General features: G+C 35.2%; 1 protein-coding gene across 2 annotated transcripts; it reads right to left on the bottom strand.

Annotated features, from left to right (window-relative positions):
• Positions 1 to 1,150: 1,150 nt before the first annotated feature.
• Positions 1,151 to 16,695, bottom strand: LOC149835651 (uncharacterized). 2 transcript variants are annotated; one of them, XM_090008669.1, is made up of 8 exons: positions 16,355 to 16,695; positions 14,128 to 14,497; positions 13,902 to 13,965; positions 13,033 to 13,140; positions 12,761 to 12,859; positions 1,820 to 1,945; positions 1,495 to 1,649; positions 1,151 to 1,371 (listed from the first exon to the last, which is right to left on the bottom strand). In XM_090008669.1, the coding sequence occupies exons 2-7, from the start codon at positions 14,161 to 14,163 to the stop codon at positions 1,495 to 1,497; spliced, it is 588 nt and encodes a 195-aa protein (XP_089864795.1). In that variant the 5' UTR covers positions 14,164 to 14,497; positions 16,355 to 16,695; the 3' UTR covers positions 1,151 to 1,371. The 2 variants fall into 2 exon arrangements, with proteins under 2 accessions (XP_089864795.1, XP_089864793.1); XM_090008667.1 differs by having other exon boundaries at positions 13,902 to 13,968; positions 16,355 to 16,693.
• Between the last annotated feature and the right edge of the window lie 777 nt (positions 16,696 to 17,472).

Here is a 17,472-nt window from a genome sequence, read left to right as displayed (position 1 = left end):
GAATATCACAGACATTTATGAAGCTCCTTGAGAAGTATTTACTTGAGTGAGGTTTGCATGTTATATTCATGAATATCCTACTGTATTTGTGAATGTTCTTAAAATCTTCTTTTTATTCAAAGGTTGCAAACTTCGTACAACATACCTATATATCGTGCGAACCTTAGCAAGTTTGCATGGGAAAAGGGCAAAATGTCCTAAAAAGTCAGGCATCAATTATTTGGATATGAAGAGGATTTTATCAAACTAGTAGGTATTTTGAGAAAGTAGGCTATTTTGCAAGGACAATACAGTTATTTTTTTATATTTTACATCATATAGCATATGATTGAAATATCTGGTTGGCAAGCAATAAGTTTAGAGATAGAATCTTATTGCTTCAAAGACAATGATTTTTTTTTAATCTTATTACTTCCAGCTCCAAAAACAATGTATATTTTTTGTAAACAAGCCAGCCTGGATTGTTTAACTTAAACGCCATGAGCTTGAACTCGACTTTGCTTGCCACAAGAATGAGCCAAGCTTCAACACTCCATGCTCGTTTAGCAGCCCTAACAATTTGAAATCACAGTTACCAGATTGTGCATCTCTGCCCCGATCCGCCCAGGTTGGACAAAAAACAGGATTTAGAAGGGCAAATAGGGATCTCAATTTGAGATCCTTTGTTCGAGTGAACATCAAACACGGACCAGATTCTTCACTGAACTGTGCGCCGCAGGTTTTCAAACATGACATCAAGGTGATGAAATCCAAGTCTCTCTTAACAAGACACTATTGTCTCAAAGTTCATCCATTTTAAAGCAATCAGATTACTACTCAGAAAGTTGGGAGACATGAAACCATCTGTGAGTCATATCAAGGTATTCAAGCTCTGATGGATTATCATGCATTAGATGACCATTAATCATGCTCTCTTCAGGATCATAGGCTCAGTAAGAGTAATTTGAAGCATCTTTAAACTCGTCACTTGTGTAATATTTTCCTGCATAATTTGAAACTCATTTCTTAATTATCATGCCATCAAATTGCAGCAACTTCATACTCATGTATTTCCAAGTCTCCAAGGTTTAACTTAAGGCCCAACTAAAATCATTCCATGCAATTATAGCCTCAACTAAATATCTTTGCCTCAAAACAGTGGGAAGCATATAGCCAAATAAGGTCTCTAATAAAGTGAGACAAACAAGAACAGGTTTGGAGATAATCATTCACATAAACAGCCTCGTTATCAAATACCATATGGTAATCATTCAAATACACAGCTTCGTTATTGACTTCGCTCGAAATGTTTATGTGCCATTGCACAACAGCCTTCAGCCATGTGGTTGCTGGATACAGTACAGAATTTTGATGTCACATGATTGCTCAAGCCTGCAAATTTGCAGATGAGTTGGGGGATTTTAGTTCATGATACAAAGACTTCTGTTTAAATAGACTAATAAATACATCAAGAGATTGGGCAGCCACCACCGGTGTTTATGGATGCTATCTTACCTATTCCATCTCTAGCACAGATGTCTCATATTTCAGATCTTGGAATCTTTTTAACAGGTTGGATTTGTATTTTGCAACTTCACCATCAGAAGAATTTGGTGTGGAATTGATGACAGTTATAGCACCAGCATGGTGCAAAGCTTTCATGGCTACATCTGCATCAGTTAAGGGGCAACATATTAATCTCAGGTAAACCACGGCAACTGTCCTAATTGTATTTTTCATGCTTTAAATTGGAATAAACTACATGGATGACATGAACCATGTAGAAGATATTTAAGTCCAGAATTATCTTTGATAATATGGTACTGCCTAGACATCTTACCAGAATGTGAAAGGGCATTGAGTGCTTTAAGTGACTCTTTGCGTGTGCGGTCATCTTTAGCTCCCTCTAGCATGTTTACAAGCCTTTGAACTCCTCCCATTTCTACAATTTTTATCCTCCTTTCATCTATATAAGGAGAAAATCAGATGTAAGTCAATCTTTTTTGCACAGATGAATCCATCAAAATCAGAACTTTAAAGATCATAAGGGACTTTCACACGCAATTAAGAATTGCTTTGATACACCTGTACAGAAGAGAAGCATGTTCTGGGACATAGTGCAGCACTATGAAATATACAAGGGTGAAAAGCAGCACCATTAATGAAGAAATAATTAACAAAGTCAAGCAAACCAAGACAGCTAGGATGGTATTTCAATTCTGCACTAAGCATGATGCTCAGGGTTGTAATTTAAACATCACTTAGTAAAGGGTCTTTCTATTATACACTGGTAACTCTATGTTAATGTCATAGTATAAACATCATATCAATGAAAAAGTCCATAGACCATCAAAGCCAACCACAAGATTGGATTCATTAGATTTTATTCAATTTCTTTAGCATTTAATAAAGCACTAAACTTTTCGTTTGGTATCTGAAACACAGTGCTCATTCACCTTAACTGCTGGACTCATGAGAGGCTTGCAATGATCTATTCACATCTTGAAAGTACATCCATCACATATGTGTTGCAGGAAGAAGATGGAATCATCGGTCTTCTACATTGCCAATCTAGGAGAAAGAAAAGGCTCAAACAGACTCATCATATCAGACATCAAACAAATGATGTGTTGCCAACTTTTCAAAACTATGTTACTGATGCTTGCTTCAAAGCATAGTTACCGAGGTCTCTGATATTCTGAAAAAAGGAAAATGTCATAATATTTTCAAAATATTTCTATACTGGAAATATCATGATATTATTGCAGTAATATCAAGATATTTTCAAGAAGTATAGGCTTTTTGCATTTTAATTTTCAGTATCTTTAAAAAAAACAATATTTTTTCAAGAAAAACAATATTTTTTCAAGAAAAACAACTTTTTTAATTCTCCTGAAAAAGACCCTTGCCATGATATTGTCAAGGACAATATTGGTTAACTCCACTTCAAAGAAAAAGTTTTGCAGACATACTACAACAATTGGCTTTAACAGATCTTGACAATTTATTTATTTGGGCTTCTTCCTTGAGAAACTGATAATGAATGCAATTTAAACCCATCTAAGTTATCATTTCTAAAGCAGAAAGAATGATAAAACAAGCATAATATTCACCATTGCACCAACTGTTAGACCACAGTTTGTCCATATTACTGCTTGAAACTAGAAGACAAAAGTGAGTTTTTACTCTTTCTATAGTATCATCAGTGTAATATTGAATTTTTGATGAATCATCACATACCACCTTTCCACTTGGCCTAAGAACTACAGTCTTCATGGCTTTAACTATGTTAAGATCTTCACATAATGCACTAATGGAAGATACTGACTAGCTTCTCTAGATTGCAACATTTTCCAGATAAAGGTCCAATTTTCAAGACACACTTGATTCATCAGTGATTGTAATGATTAAGCCCAAAGGCTAAGAAGAGGCTTAGCATCTGAATGAATCACATAGCAAGCTTACGCTGCTCATTAAGTGGTGGATAGTAGACACTTGACCAAGACATCCTCCAATTGGTTTGCCTCTTTAACAACGGTGTGTTTTTAAGTGAACAAGGAAAACATGTACATAAATACGTAACACCCCTTAAAAAAAGATTAATGAAGTTAATGTTTTGAGAGAAAATTTGAAACTAAACCACAGATTATGTCTTCATACCTTCCCCACAATTTTAAAACCAATTGTTACAGAAATATTTCAAGATTTAATTTCAGATAGATTTGCAATGAACTGGTTTTCTTTTTTCCCTCTATTTCTTAGCATGTTTTTGCCTTTGCTACTTCATGTTCACTCAAGGTCCTTTGCAATTCTACAATCACAAGAAAATTTGGGTTTTCTCTTTAAATGCCAGATTTTGAGATTTTAGTGTTCACTTTCCTATTATAAGTCCTTTGCAGTGAAATGTTCAAAGCAAAATCAGAACACCAAGGAAATGGAAAACATGTGGCATGAAAGCACTGAGTAGTCTAGTCGTTTATCATAGAACTTCATGTTGAAGAACTATTTGAAACAACAGTATGAAGACATGATGCAGAAAATTTTGACAAACTTACATGCATAGTCTGAAGAGAATAAATCTAAAGTAGTGATGTATAGGAAGGTCAGGAAATAAAAATAAAAGCCATCGTGTACACTGTAATAAAATGGTGGTCTTCAACAAATGCACAAATAACTCACAAACAAGTGTCTATTGGAGACACTACAAGCATGACCCTTGAAAGGGTATAAAGGGAAGAACACTTGAAAAATAAATAATACTTTATTCATGAACAAAATGCTTAAGAAGCATCGTTCTTTACATTGAAGGGGTTCACCCCTATATATACAAAAAAATGAGAGAGAGAGGAGAGCTCATTTTGAGCTCTCCAAAAAGAGACGTTGGATTCCAACGTCTCTTAATATAGCTGTTGGACTACAGTCCAACAGCATTTATTATAGCTGTTGGACTACAGTCCAACAGCATTTATTATAGCTGTTGGACTACAGTCCAACAGCTACTTGCACAGTCAAGTTCCAACAGGAACTTGACTGGATCAAAATATCTAGTTTCTATTGAACTAGATGCTAAAAAAGAAAATAAAAAATAGAAAAAGAAAATAATAAAAGAAAATATAATAATATTAAATAATATATATATATATATATATATATTGCAGTTTACATTTTAACACTCCCCTTCAAACTTACGGTACAATGAGCGAAAGTTTGTCTAAGAGGAAGTGAAATATGGGAGCAGCGAGAGGCTTGGTGAAGAAGTCTGCTAATTGATATTCTGATGTAACATATGGCAGATCAATGGTTCCATGTAAGTATTCCTCTCTGACATAGTGACAGTCCATCTCAATGTGTTTAGTGCGCTCATGGAATGTCCGGTTGCTTGCAATGTAGATCGCACTTTTGTTGTCACAACACATCTTTGAAGCTTGCGTTGCTTTAGCTCCCATATCCGCTAGCAATCGTCTGAGCCAAACAACCTCCATAGTGGTGGTTGCCATGGCTCTGTATTCAGCTTCGGTGGAGGAAAGAGAGACTTTCTGCTGCTTCTTGCACCTCCACGAAATTAAGGTTTCACCTAGGAACACACAAAAACCAGTAGTTGAGTGTCTATCACCTTCCCAGTCAGCATCAGTATATGCAATTAAATTTAATGAAGATGAAGCTGACAAGAAGAGTCCTTGTGAAAGAGAGGATTTTAAGTATCTAATAATAAGCAAAATCGCTCCCATGTGCACGGAGGTGGGAGCATGCTGAAACTGACTGACTGTATGAACCGCATGAGTTATATCTGGCCTAGTAATGGAAAGATAAGAAAGAGCTCCAACAAGTTGTCTATAAGGAGTAGGATCATCAAGAAGTTCTTCATCATCAATTTTCATTTTAACATTGACAACTTCTGGAGTGTCTATTTTCTTATCATCTGTAATTCCAGACCTGGAAACGATATCAAGAGCAAATTTAGATTGAGATATCAAATACCCCCGAGGGGAATAAGCAACTTCAATGCCTAAAAAATATCTTAATAAACCTAAGTCAGTCATTTCAAAGTGAGTTTTAAGAAGAGATTTGATATTTGCAACTCCCTGTTTGTCGCCTCCGGTGATGATCATATCGTCCACATAGAGAAGAAGAATAATGATGCCTACATCAGATTTCTTAACAAACAAAGCAGTGTCAGTTAAACAAGGTTGAAAACCAATATCAAGCATAACATGACTAAATCGGTCATACCAGGCTTTTGGAGCCTGTTTAAGACCATAAAGAGCTTTTTCTAGACGAAGAGCTTTACCCTTAGGGATACTAATACCAGGTGGGGCTTCCATGTATACTTCTTCAACGAGATTCTCATTCAGGAAAGCATTTTTGACATCTAATTGAAAGATAGGTCATGTTCTAATGGAGGCCAAGGCTATTAAAGTTCTAACAGTGGTCATACGGGCCACAGGAGCAAATGTTTCTTCATAATCGATGCCATACTCTTGGGCATATCCTTTTGCTACTAAACGGGCCTTATATCTTTCCAGGGTCCCATCACTTTTGGTTTTGACTTTGTATACCCACCTACAACCTATAGGTTTCTTACCCGGAGGAATATCTTGTATCGTCCAAGTATTGGCCTTTTCTAGTGCATCCAATTCTATTTTCATGGCTTCTATCCATTCTATATGATTTTTTGCTTGAGAATAGGATGATGGTTCAACATATGATTGTATTAATGTAATGGCGGCCCTATACGTGGGTGAAAAAGATTCATAAGACACAAATTTTTCTGGAGGTTTAGAGATTCTAGACGTTCTTCTAGGTGAGACTTCAGAGTATTTTTGTAATGCACATGGAAGATTTTGCTCTCTACGTCTTGAATATTGTAGACTAACATCCCTATGGATTTGCTCTTCATTATCATTATTTTCAACAACAATAGGACTTTGATCATTGTCAAGGTCACATCCAACATCACATTCATTGGATTTTGAAGTTGGATCAATTAAAAACGAGTATTCAGTGACATCCTTGGATTTTTCAAATTCAAAGAAGCTTTCTTTTTCCAAAAAAGATACATTTCTTGACACATATAATTTGTCATTTTGAAAATCGAAACACCTGTAGCCTTTTTTATTATCAGCATATCCTAAAAAGGCACATGGGATTGCACGAGGAGAGAGTTTATCATTTCTGTTGGTGAAAACAAAACATTTGCATCCAAAGACTCTTAATCTAGAATAATTTGGAGTTAAATTAACAAGCTTTTCTATTAGAGTTGTATTCTTTAATGAGGAAGATGGCATCCTATTAATGAGGTAGGTGGCAGTTAGGACCGCTTCAGCCCAAAAACTTTTTGGAACTTGATTTGCAATTAGCAATGTCCTAGTAGTTTCCATAATGTGCCGATGTTTGCGTTCGGCTAGGTCATTCTGTTGTGGAGTGTGTGGACATGATCTTTGATGTGTAATACCATGTAAATTGAGATAGTCTTTGAATTCGTTGGACATAAATTCTCCCCCTGAATCAGTGCGAAAAACAGAAATATCATTTTGAAACTTATTTTTAACCATTTTATGAAATATTTGGAAGTTAGCAAAGACATCAGATTTATGTTTAAGAAAATAAATCCAAGTATGTCTAGAAAAGTCATCAACAAAAATGACATAATATGTATAACCACCGTTGGAAATAACTGGTGCGGGGCCCCAAACATCCGAATGTATTAACTCAAGTGGTCGTGAGGAAACAAAAGTTCTACTAAGAAATGGTAACCTTTTCATTTTGCCAAGAATGCAGTCTTTACAAGAAAAATTTTCAGAATTACAAAATTTTTCCAAACTTGGAAAATATTGAATTTTAGACATATGAGGATGGCCAAGCCTTTTGTGCCATAAATCCAATTCTAATTTCTAAATATTATAACAAAATGCATTCTTGGGTAATTCCAAAAAGTCCATGTAATAAAGTCCTCCTTCTCTATGGCCTTCCCCAATCAGCTTCCCTGACTGGCGATCCTGTACCCAACAACCATGAGAAGAGAAGGAGATATTACATCCATAATCAGATATTTGCGAAACAGATAAGAGATTCAAATTAAGTTTAGGGATATATCTAACTTCTGGGATAAAAAATCTTTTGGATTTTTGAAGATTTTCAAAACATCCTATTCCTTTTACTTCGAGAGATGTGCCATCGGCTGTAAAAACCTTTGACACACTTGAGTTATTTTTAAGACATTCGGATAGACTATTAACATTTGGGGTCATATGAAAAGAAGCACCAGAATCTAAAAGCCAAGGAAAGTTACCTGGACCGGAGAAAGATGCAACAGACGCTCCAGTTGAGGCTTCGGTTGAGGAGGATACCCCTTTGAGAAGAGGTTGAAGGATTTCCATCAGTTGAGCCATAGACACAGGTGCATCTTGATCTTTTGACTCAGATTCAACAGATGCAACTCTTTTTTCTTCTCTTCTTGTTAACTTTGGACATTGAGGCCTATAGTGCCCCGGTTCATGACAATGATGACAAATAACTTTTCTTTTATCAAAGTCGCCGTTTTGCCTTCCAAAATGAGGTGTCTTGTAAGTACAAGTATGATTCCCCGGTCTAGATACAGCTAAAACGGAGTCATCATCAACTTTTGGAGTACTTTTTCTAAGTCTATTTTCCTCCATAGTGAGCTCTTCTATAGTATCAACAATAGAAGGAATTTTTCCACGATGTAAAAGGGCTGATTTGGTGGATTCAAACTCCGGCCTTAGACCATTCACAAATTGATAGAAATGTTCCATATCGAGTTGCTTTTGGCGAAGCTCGATGTCTTCGGCACAATGCCATTTGGGCTCAAGAAGAGTCAACTCTTCCCAAAGTTCGGACAACTCATTATAATATTCTCGAATAGTTTTATCTTTTTGAGTCATTGTCCGAACTTTATCTTGTAAATTGCATACATGTGCAATATCTTTAAGGGAATACATGTTTTTGAGGTATTCCCAAGCCTTATCGGCATGCTCAAACTTAGCTAGACTAGAGCATTTTTTAATGTCAATGCTATTGATGAGCCATGACATAATTTTTGCATGCCCTATCCTCCATTCTTTCCATTTCTTTTCATAAGTGGCTAACGCCTTACTCTTCTCTTCTTCCGTTAGAGGAACCTCTTTATCACCCTCTTTCTTGGTAAGAGATAGTTTAGGTTCCAAATCGGAACCATCCACTATACCCCATAAACCTTTTCCCCAAATGTGGTGCTTCATAATCGAAGCCCACATTACATAGTTAGTATCATTTAGCTTCATAGGAATGATGGTGATCTTATCATTGTCATCCATCTTTTACAAGGGTAAGAGAGGAATAAATAGGAGGAGAGAGAGAGAAAAATAAAAAGAAAAGAAAAAGAGTAGACAAAGGAATAAGAGAGGATACAAAACCAATTTTTTTTGTAGCACAAGTTCGCCTTTCTTCAAACAAATCTTCTTGAGCCAAGAACAAGGTGATGAAACACCTTTTGTAAATGTGGCACGGAAATCGAGGCGGAAGCACTTCAAGATCTAAGGATTTCGTAGCTTTGATACCATGTAATAAAATGGTGGTCTTCAACAAATGCACAAATAACTCACAAACAAGTGTCTATTGGAGACACTACAAGCATGACCCTTGAAAAGGTATAAAGGGAAGAACACTTGAAAAATAAATAATACTTTATTCATGAACAAAATGCTTAAGAAGCATCGTTCTTTACATTGAAGGGGTTCACCCCTATATATACAAAAAAATGGGAAAGAGAGGAGAGCTCATTTTGAGCTCTCCAAAAAGAGACGTTGGATTCCAACGTCTCTTAATATAGTTGTTGGACTACAGTCCAACAGCATTTATTATTATAGCTGTTGGACTATAGTCCAACAGCATTTATTATAGCTGTTGGACTACAGTCCAACAGCTACTTGCACAGTCAAGTTCCAACAGGAACTTGACTGGATCAAAATATCTAGTTTCTATTGAACTAGATGCTAAAAAAGAAAATAAAAAATAGAAAAATAAAATAATAAAAGAAAATATAATAATATTAAATAATATATATATATATATATTGCAGTTTACATTTTAACATACACTTCCACAAGGTTATTCAAACCATGCAAGATCTTACCACCTTAACTGAAAGCTTTCTAAATGGCAGAAAGATCAATTTGGATATGTATTCAAGGATGGAAGAGGACTCTTTGAGATTATAGAGATTGGACTTTCATCATATATCTTTGCATATCTGTTGTTAAGAAGATTGACTTGCTATAATCCAAGAATTGTATGAAATGGAAGAAAATAATCAAGAAGCCACTAAGAGTTTACACTTCACAGAAGAGGCATTGAATGAATGCAGAATTTTCTCATTTCAACCATTCACATTGAGTAGTTATTTTCATCAAAATTGCTGAGCTGAGCATACTTCAGGTTCAAGCAATTTAAGGATGTTGACTATTCCAAACAAGTGGTTAGTGCAATCCAACTTTGAAGGTAGAAGCCACTGTTGTAAGAATCATATCTTATTGTACGATACTGTATGGTACAATACATATCGTTACTTTGGGCCTAATCAATACGATACACAACGGGTGTGTATCATACCTGTATCGGGTGTATCGTACGATACACCCCGATACAGGGTGTATCTTACGATACACAATTAGTGCATTTTATGTTGCACTCAATTTGTTTTTTTTGTTTTTGAAATATATAAGAAGACTCCTTAAGGTGAGTTTGTGTTCACTCCTAAAGAACTTGAGAGTGATTTAAGGCTTGATTTCTTGCAAGAAGAAGAAGTCTTCATTTTTGTTTGAACTTAAAAAAATTTGGTTAAGTAAAATTTTTAAGTATTGAGAAACACTTGGGGATTTTTTTTTTGTTTATGTAAACATGCACTGTTATGGATCTTATGACTTGTTAGCTTAGTATTGTTTATTTTTTCACAATTTACATTTTTCTTATAAGGTATGCATGCCATTCATAGCAGCTCATGGAGACATAAATGCTTCATATGTGATTTGATGGCTGTATTTTGTGCAATTCATCATTGTTTCATGTGATATAATTTTTTAGATTTTTTGCTAATTTTTTCTGATTTTTAGAATTAGTGCATTTTATGATGCACTCAATTCATTTTGTTTTTTTGAAATATATAAGAAGACTCCTTAAGGTGAGTTTGTGTTCACTCCTAAAAAACTTGAGAGTGATTTAGGGCTTGATTTCTCGCAAGAAGAAAAAGAAGTCTTCATTTTTGTTTGAACTTAAAAAAAAAATTGGTTATGTAAAATTTTTAAGTATTGAGAATCACTTGGGGATTTTGTTTTTGTTTATACAAACATGCACTGTTATGTATTATATGACTTGTTAGCTTAGTGTTGTTGTTTATTATTTCATAATTTACATTTTTCTTATGAGATATGCATGTCATTCATAGCAGCTCATGGAGACATAAATGCTTTATATGTGATTTTATGGTTGTATTTTGTGCAACTCATCATTGTTTCATGTGATATGATTTTTTAGAATTTTTGCTAATTTTTCTGATTTTTCTTGATTTCTCTTTAGAATTTTTGCCAATTTACATTTTTCTTATGATATGATATGGTGTTACTTTGGGCCCGACCGATACGGGTAATGATATGATACTTACAACCTTGGTAGAAGCGTCAAAGTGCCATATATATAGGATTTACATTTAATACAGTCGATTGTAGGTAAAATCTAGTTGGAATATTACGATGCAAGTTGTTTTTACTCAATCTAACCTCGTACATGTTTTCAGCATATACAAGCTTTGTTTCAAATTGATTTGATGTAAAAATGTGAATATTTTATCCTCAAATTTTAGTATAATAACAACAATTGATTTTTTTACCTCTTTAAAATACACATATGAGCATAAAGATGCTTAATCAAAAACATGTTTTTTATTGAATAAACAAAGATAAACACATCTAAAGGTTCATATCTAGCATAAAACAACTAAACTATGATTTTTGGAGGGTTCTAATGTGACTTAACAAAAAAAGGGGGCAGCACAATCCTCTCTCTCTCTCTCTCTCTCTCTCTCTCTCTCTCTCTCTCTCTCTCTCTCTCTCTCTCTCTCTCTTATCTAGCATAAAACACCTAAAACTGTGATTTTTGGAGGGTTCTAACATGACCTAATAAAAAAAGGGGCAGCACAATCTCTCTCTCTCTCTCTCTCTCTCTCTCTCTCTCTCTCTCTCTCTCTCTCTCTCTCTCTCTCTCTCTCTCTCTCTATATATATATATATATATATATATATATATATATATATATATATATATATATATATATAATATACTGGCAACCAAGATAGATGTAGGAGGATAGCATTTCTTTCATTTGGCTTTTTGTTTACTTTTTCATTTCTTTCTTTCGTTTGGCTTTTGTTTTCCTTTTTTTTCCTGGTTCAGATGGGAGGTTAAGGAGACAGTAGTAGATACAGGAGGCATGAAATCTGAAATAACATTAAATTACCTAAAAATAAACATCATCTGAGCAAATTTCCAGATTAAAAAATGATGCTAGCATGATGGATTACAAAGATAAAAGCAAGATCTGAGGATAGAGCGAATCAGAACCTTTTTTATTGGAAGTATTTAATCTATTTTGACATCAGATTTGGTAAAGAGAGGTGTGTGTGTGAGAGAGAGAGAGAGAAAGCTAATAATATTACCTTATATAATAAAAAAGTAAAATAGAAATAACCTTGATAGGGTAAATAATACCTATACATATTGGCCTAAAAACATTACATCTTACAAACAGTAGCAGCTTCAATGTCATGTCTAATCAAAATTGACTCAGCTTGCATGATTCCTGCTTGGCTTATATCCCAAATTTCTGATGTAATGGTCATAATAACAGGTGATGAAATATTTTCAACTTTGCTTTTATTAACAAAAGTATAAAGTATAAACAACCAAAGTCATTGGCAGCATGAAAACTAACACAACCATCATATCGGAAAGCATGGTACTCCAACTCCGGCATTCTTTAGGGGAATTCTGTTTCAAATTGGCACATTGGGTGACAGATATGTTGTTCCATCTGACACTTCATGTGAGTACAATAGTGATGATGAGAGGCAGAGAAAAAATGGCAATTTCAATTCTTTTCCATAGATAACTAAGACTTGCAGGATATACATATAGAAATCAAAATCTATCTTAGGCAGTAAAGCCTAAAAAAAAGTAGTGCAAACTATGCAATATAAATTCCATATAGGTATGAAGAAGGATTTGTCAACTACCATCAATCGCAAAACGGGAAATTCTTGATGCCCCCATTCTTTTGAACAAAGGATCCCTCACATGTAGCAGTGAAAGAGATTGTTGCAACAAATTATCACCTGAAAATATCACAGGGAAATCTTGAAATACACCACAACCAACCATGGCTGCGCCGCCTCACAAAGACAAATGAAGCACATTGAATAATGAAAAAGCAAAATTTGTCATTTTATAATATTTTTGAAGCATGGAGACAAAAACATGAACCATTATAGACTAGAATGTCACATACCCATGTAGGGGAAAAACTGATAGCCAACATATACTGCAGTTCCAGCAAAAATTAGTTTCAGCAGCCATCCAATCTTTCTCTCAGCATCCTCCTCAATGGAGGTATCCTCTAAAAATCAAATGATTTTAAGTAAACAATGATGGAAATGTTCCACTTGCATCTGATTAATGAAGCTCTATTGTAGAAAAATGCATAAAAATCCAACACAATTTATAAAACAATTACTATGTGTAAAAGATGGAACTATGAAGGTTGATGTGGCCATTTTATTGGTTGTTTCGGTAAAGAGTGGTTCTTTACCACTTCTACACAGGGGTATACAGCCACAATTACCATGTGTAAGGGACAGATATATGATTCTCAATAATCCCATTCTAAAACAAAAGATTCATGGCTGTGAGTAGAGCTTGGGCAGAAAGTGGTCGAAGTGAGAATATGAGAACATAAAAACTCAAAAACTTGTTGAAGTTGTCGAAAAATTGGTCTTCAATTTGAAGTTTCCAGTTAATTCATAGGTGTCAGCAGAATAGTGTTCCAAAGAAATCTCAGAAATTATAATGAATTCTGAGATGACTGACATTTGAGAGAGAGTGAGAGAGGCAACCAGGAATGCACCACTAAACCAAAAGGGAATTTAGCAGCAATGGGCAAGAATAGAAAACATAAGAAGATTAATCAGATACCAACACCCCAAAAATAAAAAATGGTGCACCCCTTCCTCTAGACGAGATAAGCAATTGAGAGAGAGAGAGGCAAAAAGAAATGCACTACTAAACCAAAAAGCATATCTTTCAAAATAGCAGTCATTAATGAAAACTTTAGGAGATCAATCAGATAACCAACACCCCACAAACTGAAAAACAGCACACCTCGTCCTCTATACGATGAGCGATTTTGCCTGCCAAAAGGTGTGGCATCTCGTCTGCACGCATACTGCTACAGCACCATTCAAAGTTTTACAATCTCTCAAAACAAATTTCTATAAAAGAAAGGAAAGAGTCAATAGAATAACAACTTTGCGATATCAAAACTCACAAATAGAGAGAGAGAGAGAGTAAAAGTGTAAAACGATGAATATGGGGAAGCCAAGCTTACCGTCGGAAGCCTCAGAAGTTGACGAATCATGGTCATTCTTCCAAACTAGTGTGTGTTGTTATCCTCTCTTCGGCATTGGGCCGACTCTTTCAAAAACACCTAAACTGGCCTTGGCTATGAGTGCAAGCACCACTCGGTGAAGCCAACGATGAGTTAGGTCATGTCAGGATTGGTTCAGATGGAGGTAGGGCTCAGAAACGAGATGAGCCGCTCGTAAAGAGCTTGTTCGAACTCATGAAATAGACTCAACAAACCAAAAAAAACAACCGATGTGCTACAGATTTGCTAGATACCATACAGACTCCTCCATCAGCAACTTTCATACTATTTCTGCTTGTTCTTGCAAGGGCCAATGCATCATTAAGTGTTACTGTCCAAATTATCAATGCAAATAAGTAGCTGGCTTTATAAACTGTAACTATGTTGAAAAATAATGCACATGGAAAGATGACAAAATATTTACAGGAACCAAGTGAACAGAACAAAAAAACTAAACACTAAAAGATTGAAAATATCTCACCGATGCCAAAGGCATCCCTATAAAAACATTAAACAGAAAGGCCAACACAATTTAGGATCCCTTCATAGTGCAAGGCCATAAGACTATGCAAATTAGCTTTAGGCTTACTCAGAATAAAATCAAACTCCGCAATTTCCGAAATGGTAAACGTGTTGGCAATAAAAAATTGTGTCCGCTAATAAGCTACAACATCAAAAGACATGTAACTACGTCAGTTTCCTAAGAAGATATGATACTGTAGTAGGCAAACAATAGCAAGATCAAACACCTCCAAAGAAGTCATGAAGCACAGCACATAGCGGTCCCAAAATAGGATACGATAAATTGGCTAACGCAACTCAGCCAGTTTCCCTCAATGAACAGATGAAGCAACTAGGTCATGTGCAAAGCCTCAAACTGTATCAGAGGTTCTCAATATGTTCTGAAGAAGAGCCAATTACAAAAGCTCGTCCATCACCTCTCTAACGAATTACACAATTTAGCACACCACCATCCACTCTGCTCAATTTAACAAAGGACCTGATCCTCTATCTTTACAGAGATCACCAACAACTCCATTAAGAGTTCCTCAATCTCATTCTCAGCATCAAATCGATCACATTAAAAGTTTGTTAAGTGCCTGTGATAATTAAAAACTTTTACCAGCTGACTGGATGCATTGTTTTGGTTTGTGGATACTACTTTGGTGTCTTGGCAATTACAATTGGATTCTGAAGTGTCAATAAGCCATGAGAGGGACTAACACTAATTACATGCTAAACTTGCCACAAGAAGGACAATAGAGCATGTTACAAGCCACTGTTGCCAAATGGTTAAGAGGTACCGTAGTCTATCAAAATCATTTAAACGATAAACCGGTGCATTGGTGAAGGTCAAAAAGGCAACGAAGGCAATTGCATGAAAATAAAGGTGGTGCCCTCATTATCTAAAAAGATGGACCCTCCATCCCAAGGAAGCCAAATTCTAGAGACCCTTTACAATGCCAGCAACTAGCTCGTCAGAACATATGCATCACCCAAATTTTAAATCGATTTTCGTCATGGTTTTCGAGAGATCATCCAATCACCAAATTTCACGGCTTGCGTGCAATAAATGAAATAAATAAACAAAGATTCATTTGCTTTTTTTTTTTGGATATGCTACCAACCATAAGCATGTCGCCCTCTTAACTCCTAAACCTAATCGATAGTTTTAAATCTATTCTCCATGAAGAAAACCCCAAAATTCAAGCATTTAGGATTCAAGATTCACACGCATTGACATGCTAGCATAAAGCGATTAACAATGAAAGAAACAAAGATCATTTCTTTGTCAACAATCCCCAACCACACCAACAAACAAAACCCCAAAATGAATTATCCGAAGAACCAAACAAGCTTCGATTCCAGGAATTCTGACACGCGTGCTCACTAGTTAATATAAGACTCACATAGACCACAAAATGCAGAAAGAAACCGAATTTCAATCCGATAAAACACCAAAACCACACCGCAAAGCAAGACCCCAACTTCCCATTCCAACTCAAAAACACGAAGAAACGCCGAACGGAGACAGAAAAACCCCAAAATATCAAAACCATGCACCCAGATCATTGCCCCAAACCCTAATTCCCCAAAAGAAACCCCACTATTTCTGCCCCAAAAGCAAAAAAAAGGAAAAACACATACTAGTAAGAGAAAAAAGAGAACCAGAAAGAGGGAAGCCTACCGATACAAAGATGCAGACGCAACTAGAACGATCTCACCGATGACGAAGACCACCATGCAAAGCCGATCCTATTAGAGAGAGAGGTTTCCTTGAAAGGGAAACAAACAGGAGAGCAAAACAAGGGAGAGAGCATTCTGGTATGTACGTGGTTCAGAGCTCACCTGCATTTCGTTTTCGTTTTGACTCGGAGAGTGGTAGGTCGAGCCTAGTAGGTGTGGGCTCGGGAGTTGGGTCTGGCAAATGGGTTTGGTGAACTTACACGATGCGCGGGAAGCCGCGGCTATCAAATGCCGGACTTGCGCAGCATGCGTCCGCCGTGTCTATGGAACCCCACCCCCCACTTAGAACAAAATTGGAGAACACGACTTTAAAAAAAACATAAAAATTGGGCCCTCTCTCTTCCCTTTCTTCATACCTTTCTCTCTCCTTTCTTCGTTCATTTTTTTTCTTCTTCTTTGAATTGGGCTTTGTTTTTTTTATTGGTTTTTTATTTTATTTTCAAACTACTTATTTTTCTCTAGGATTTGATTACAGATTTTCCTTTGAATTTCATTAATTATAATTTTTTCTTTAATTTTCATTGATTAGGGATTTGAATCAAATATCTTTAATTAGAGTTTTTGTAATTTAATTTTATTAGGACTTTTCTTTGACTTGATTAGGGCTTTTTTTATTTTTTTATTAAGATTTTGAATCAAATCTCTTCAATTAAGTTTTGAGATATTTAATCTGGTTAGAACTTTTTTTATTAGGGTTTTGAATCAAATTTTTTTATTTGGGTTTCTTAATTTGATTATGGTTTTTCTTTAATTTTCTTTCATTATGGTTTGAATTAGGGGTTTTTTATATTTAATTTTATAGTTTATTTATATTTTTTTATTTTATGGTTTATTTGTCATACCATTTAGGGTTTTTTGGTCTTCTTATGGTTTATTTATGGTTTATTTATGATTTATTTTCTTGTATTTTAGGGTTTTATGATTTATTTATGTTTTGTATTTGTATATAAAAAATATAAATTCATACTTTTTTCTCAAATTACCCAAAATTTAAACTTTTTTTGTACTTGGATCCAGTTTGAGATCCATATTTGAGGCTATAATTCATAATTTTTTGAT

This window comes from Nuphar pumila, chromosome 6, assembly GCF_984573655.1.
Source record: "Nuphar pumila chromosome 6, dmNupPumi1.hap1.1, whole genome shotgun sequence".
NCBI lineage: Eukaryota > Viridiplantae > Streptophyta > Magnoliopsida > Nymphaeales > Nymphaeaceae > Nuphar > Nuphar pumila.
Note: the sequence above shows the minus strand (reverse complement) of the source record. Positions and strands in the feature narration are given on the sequence as shown.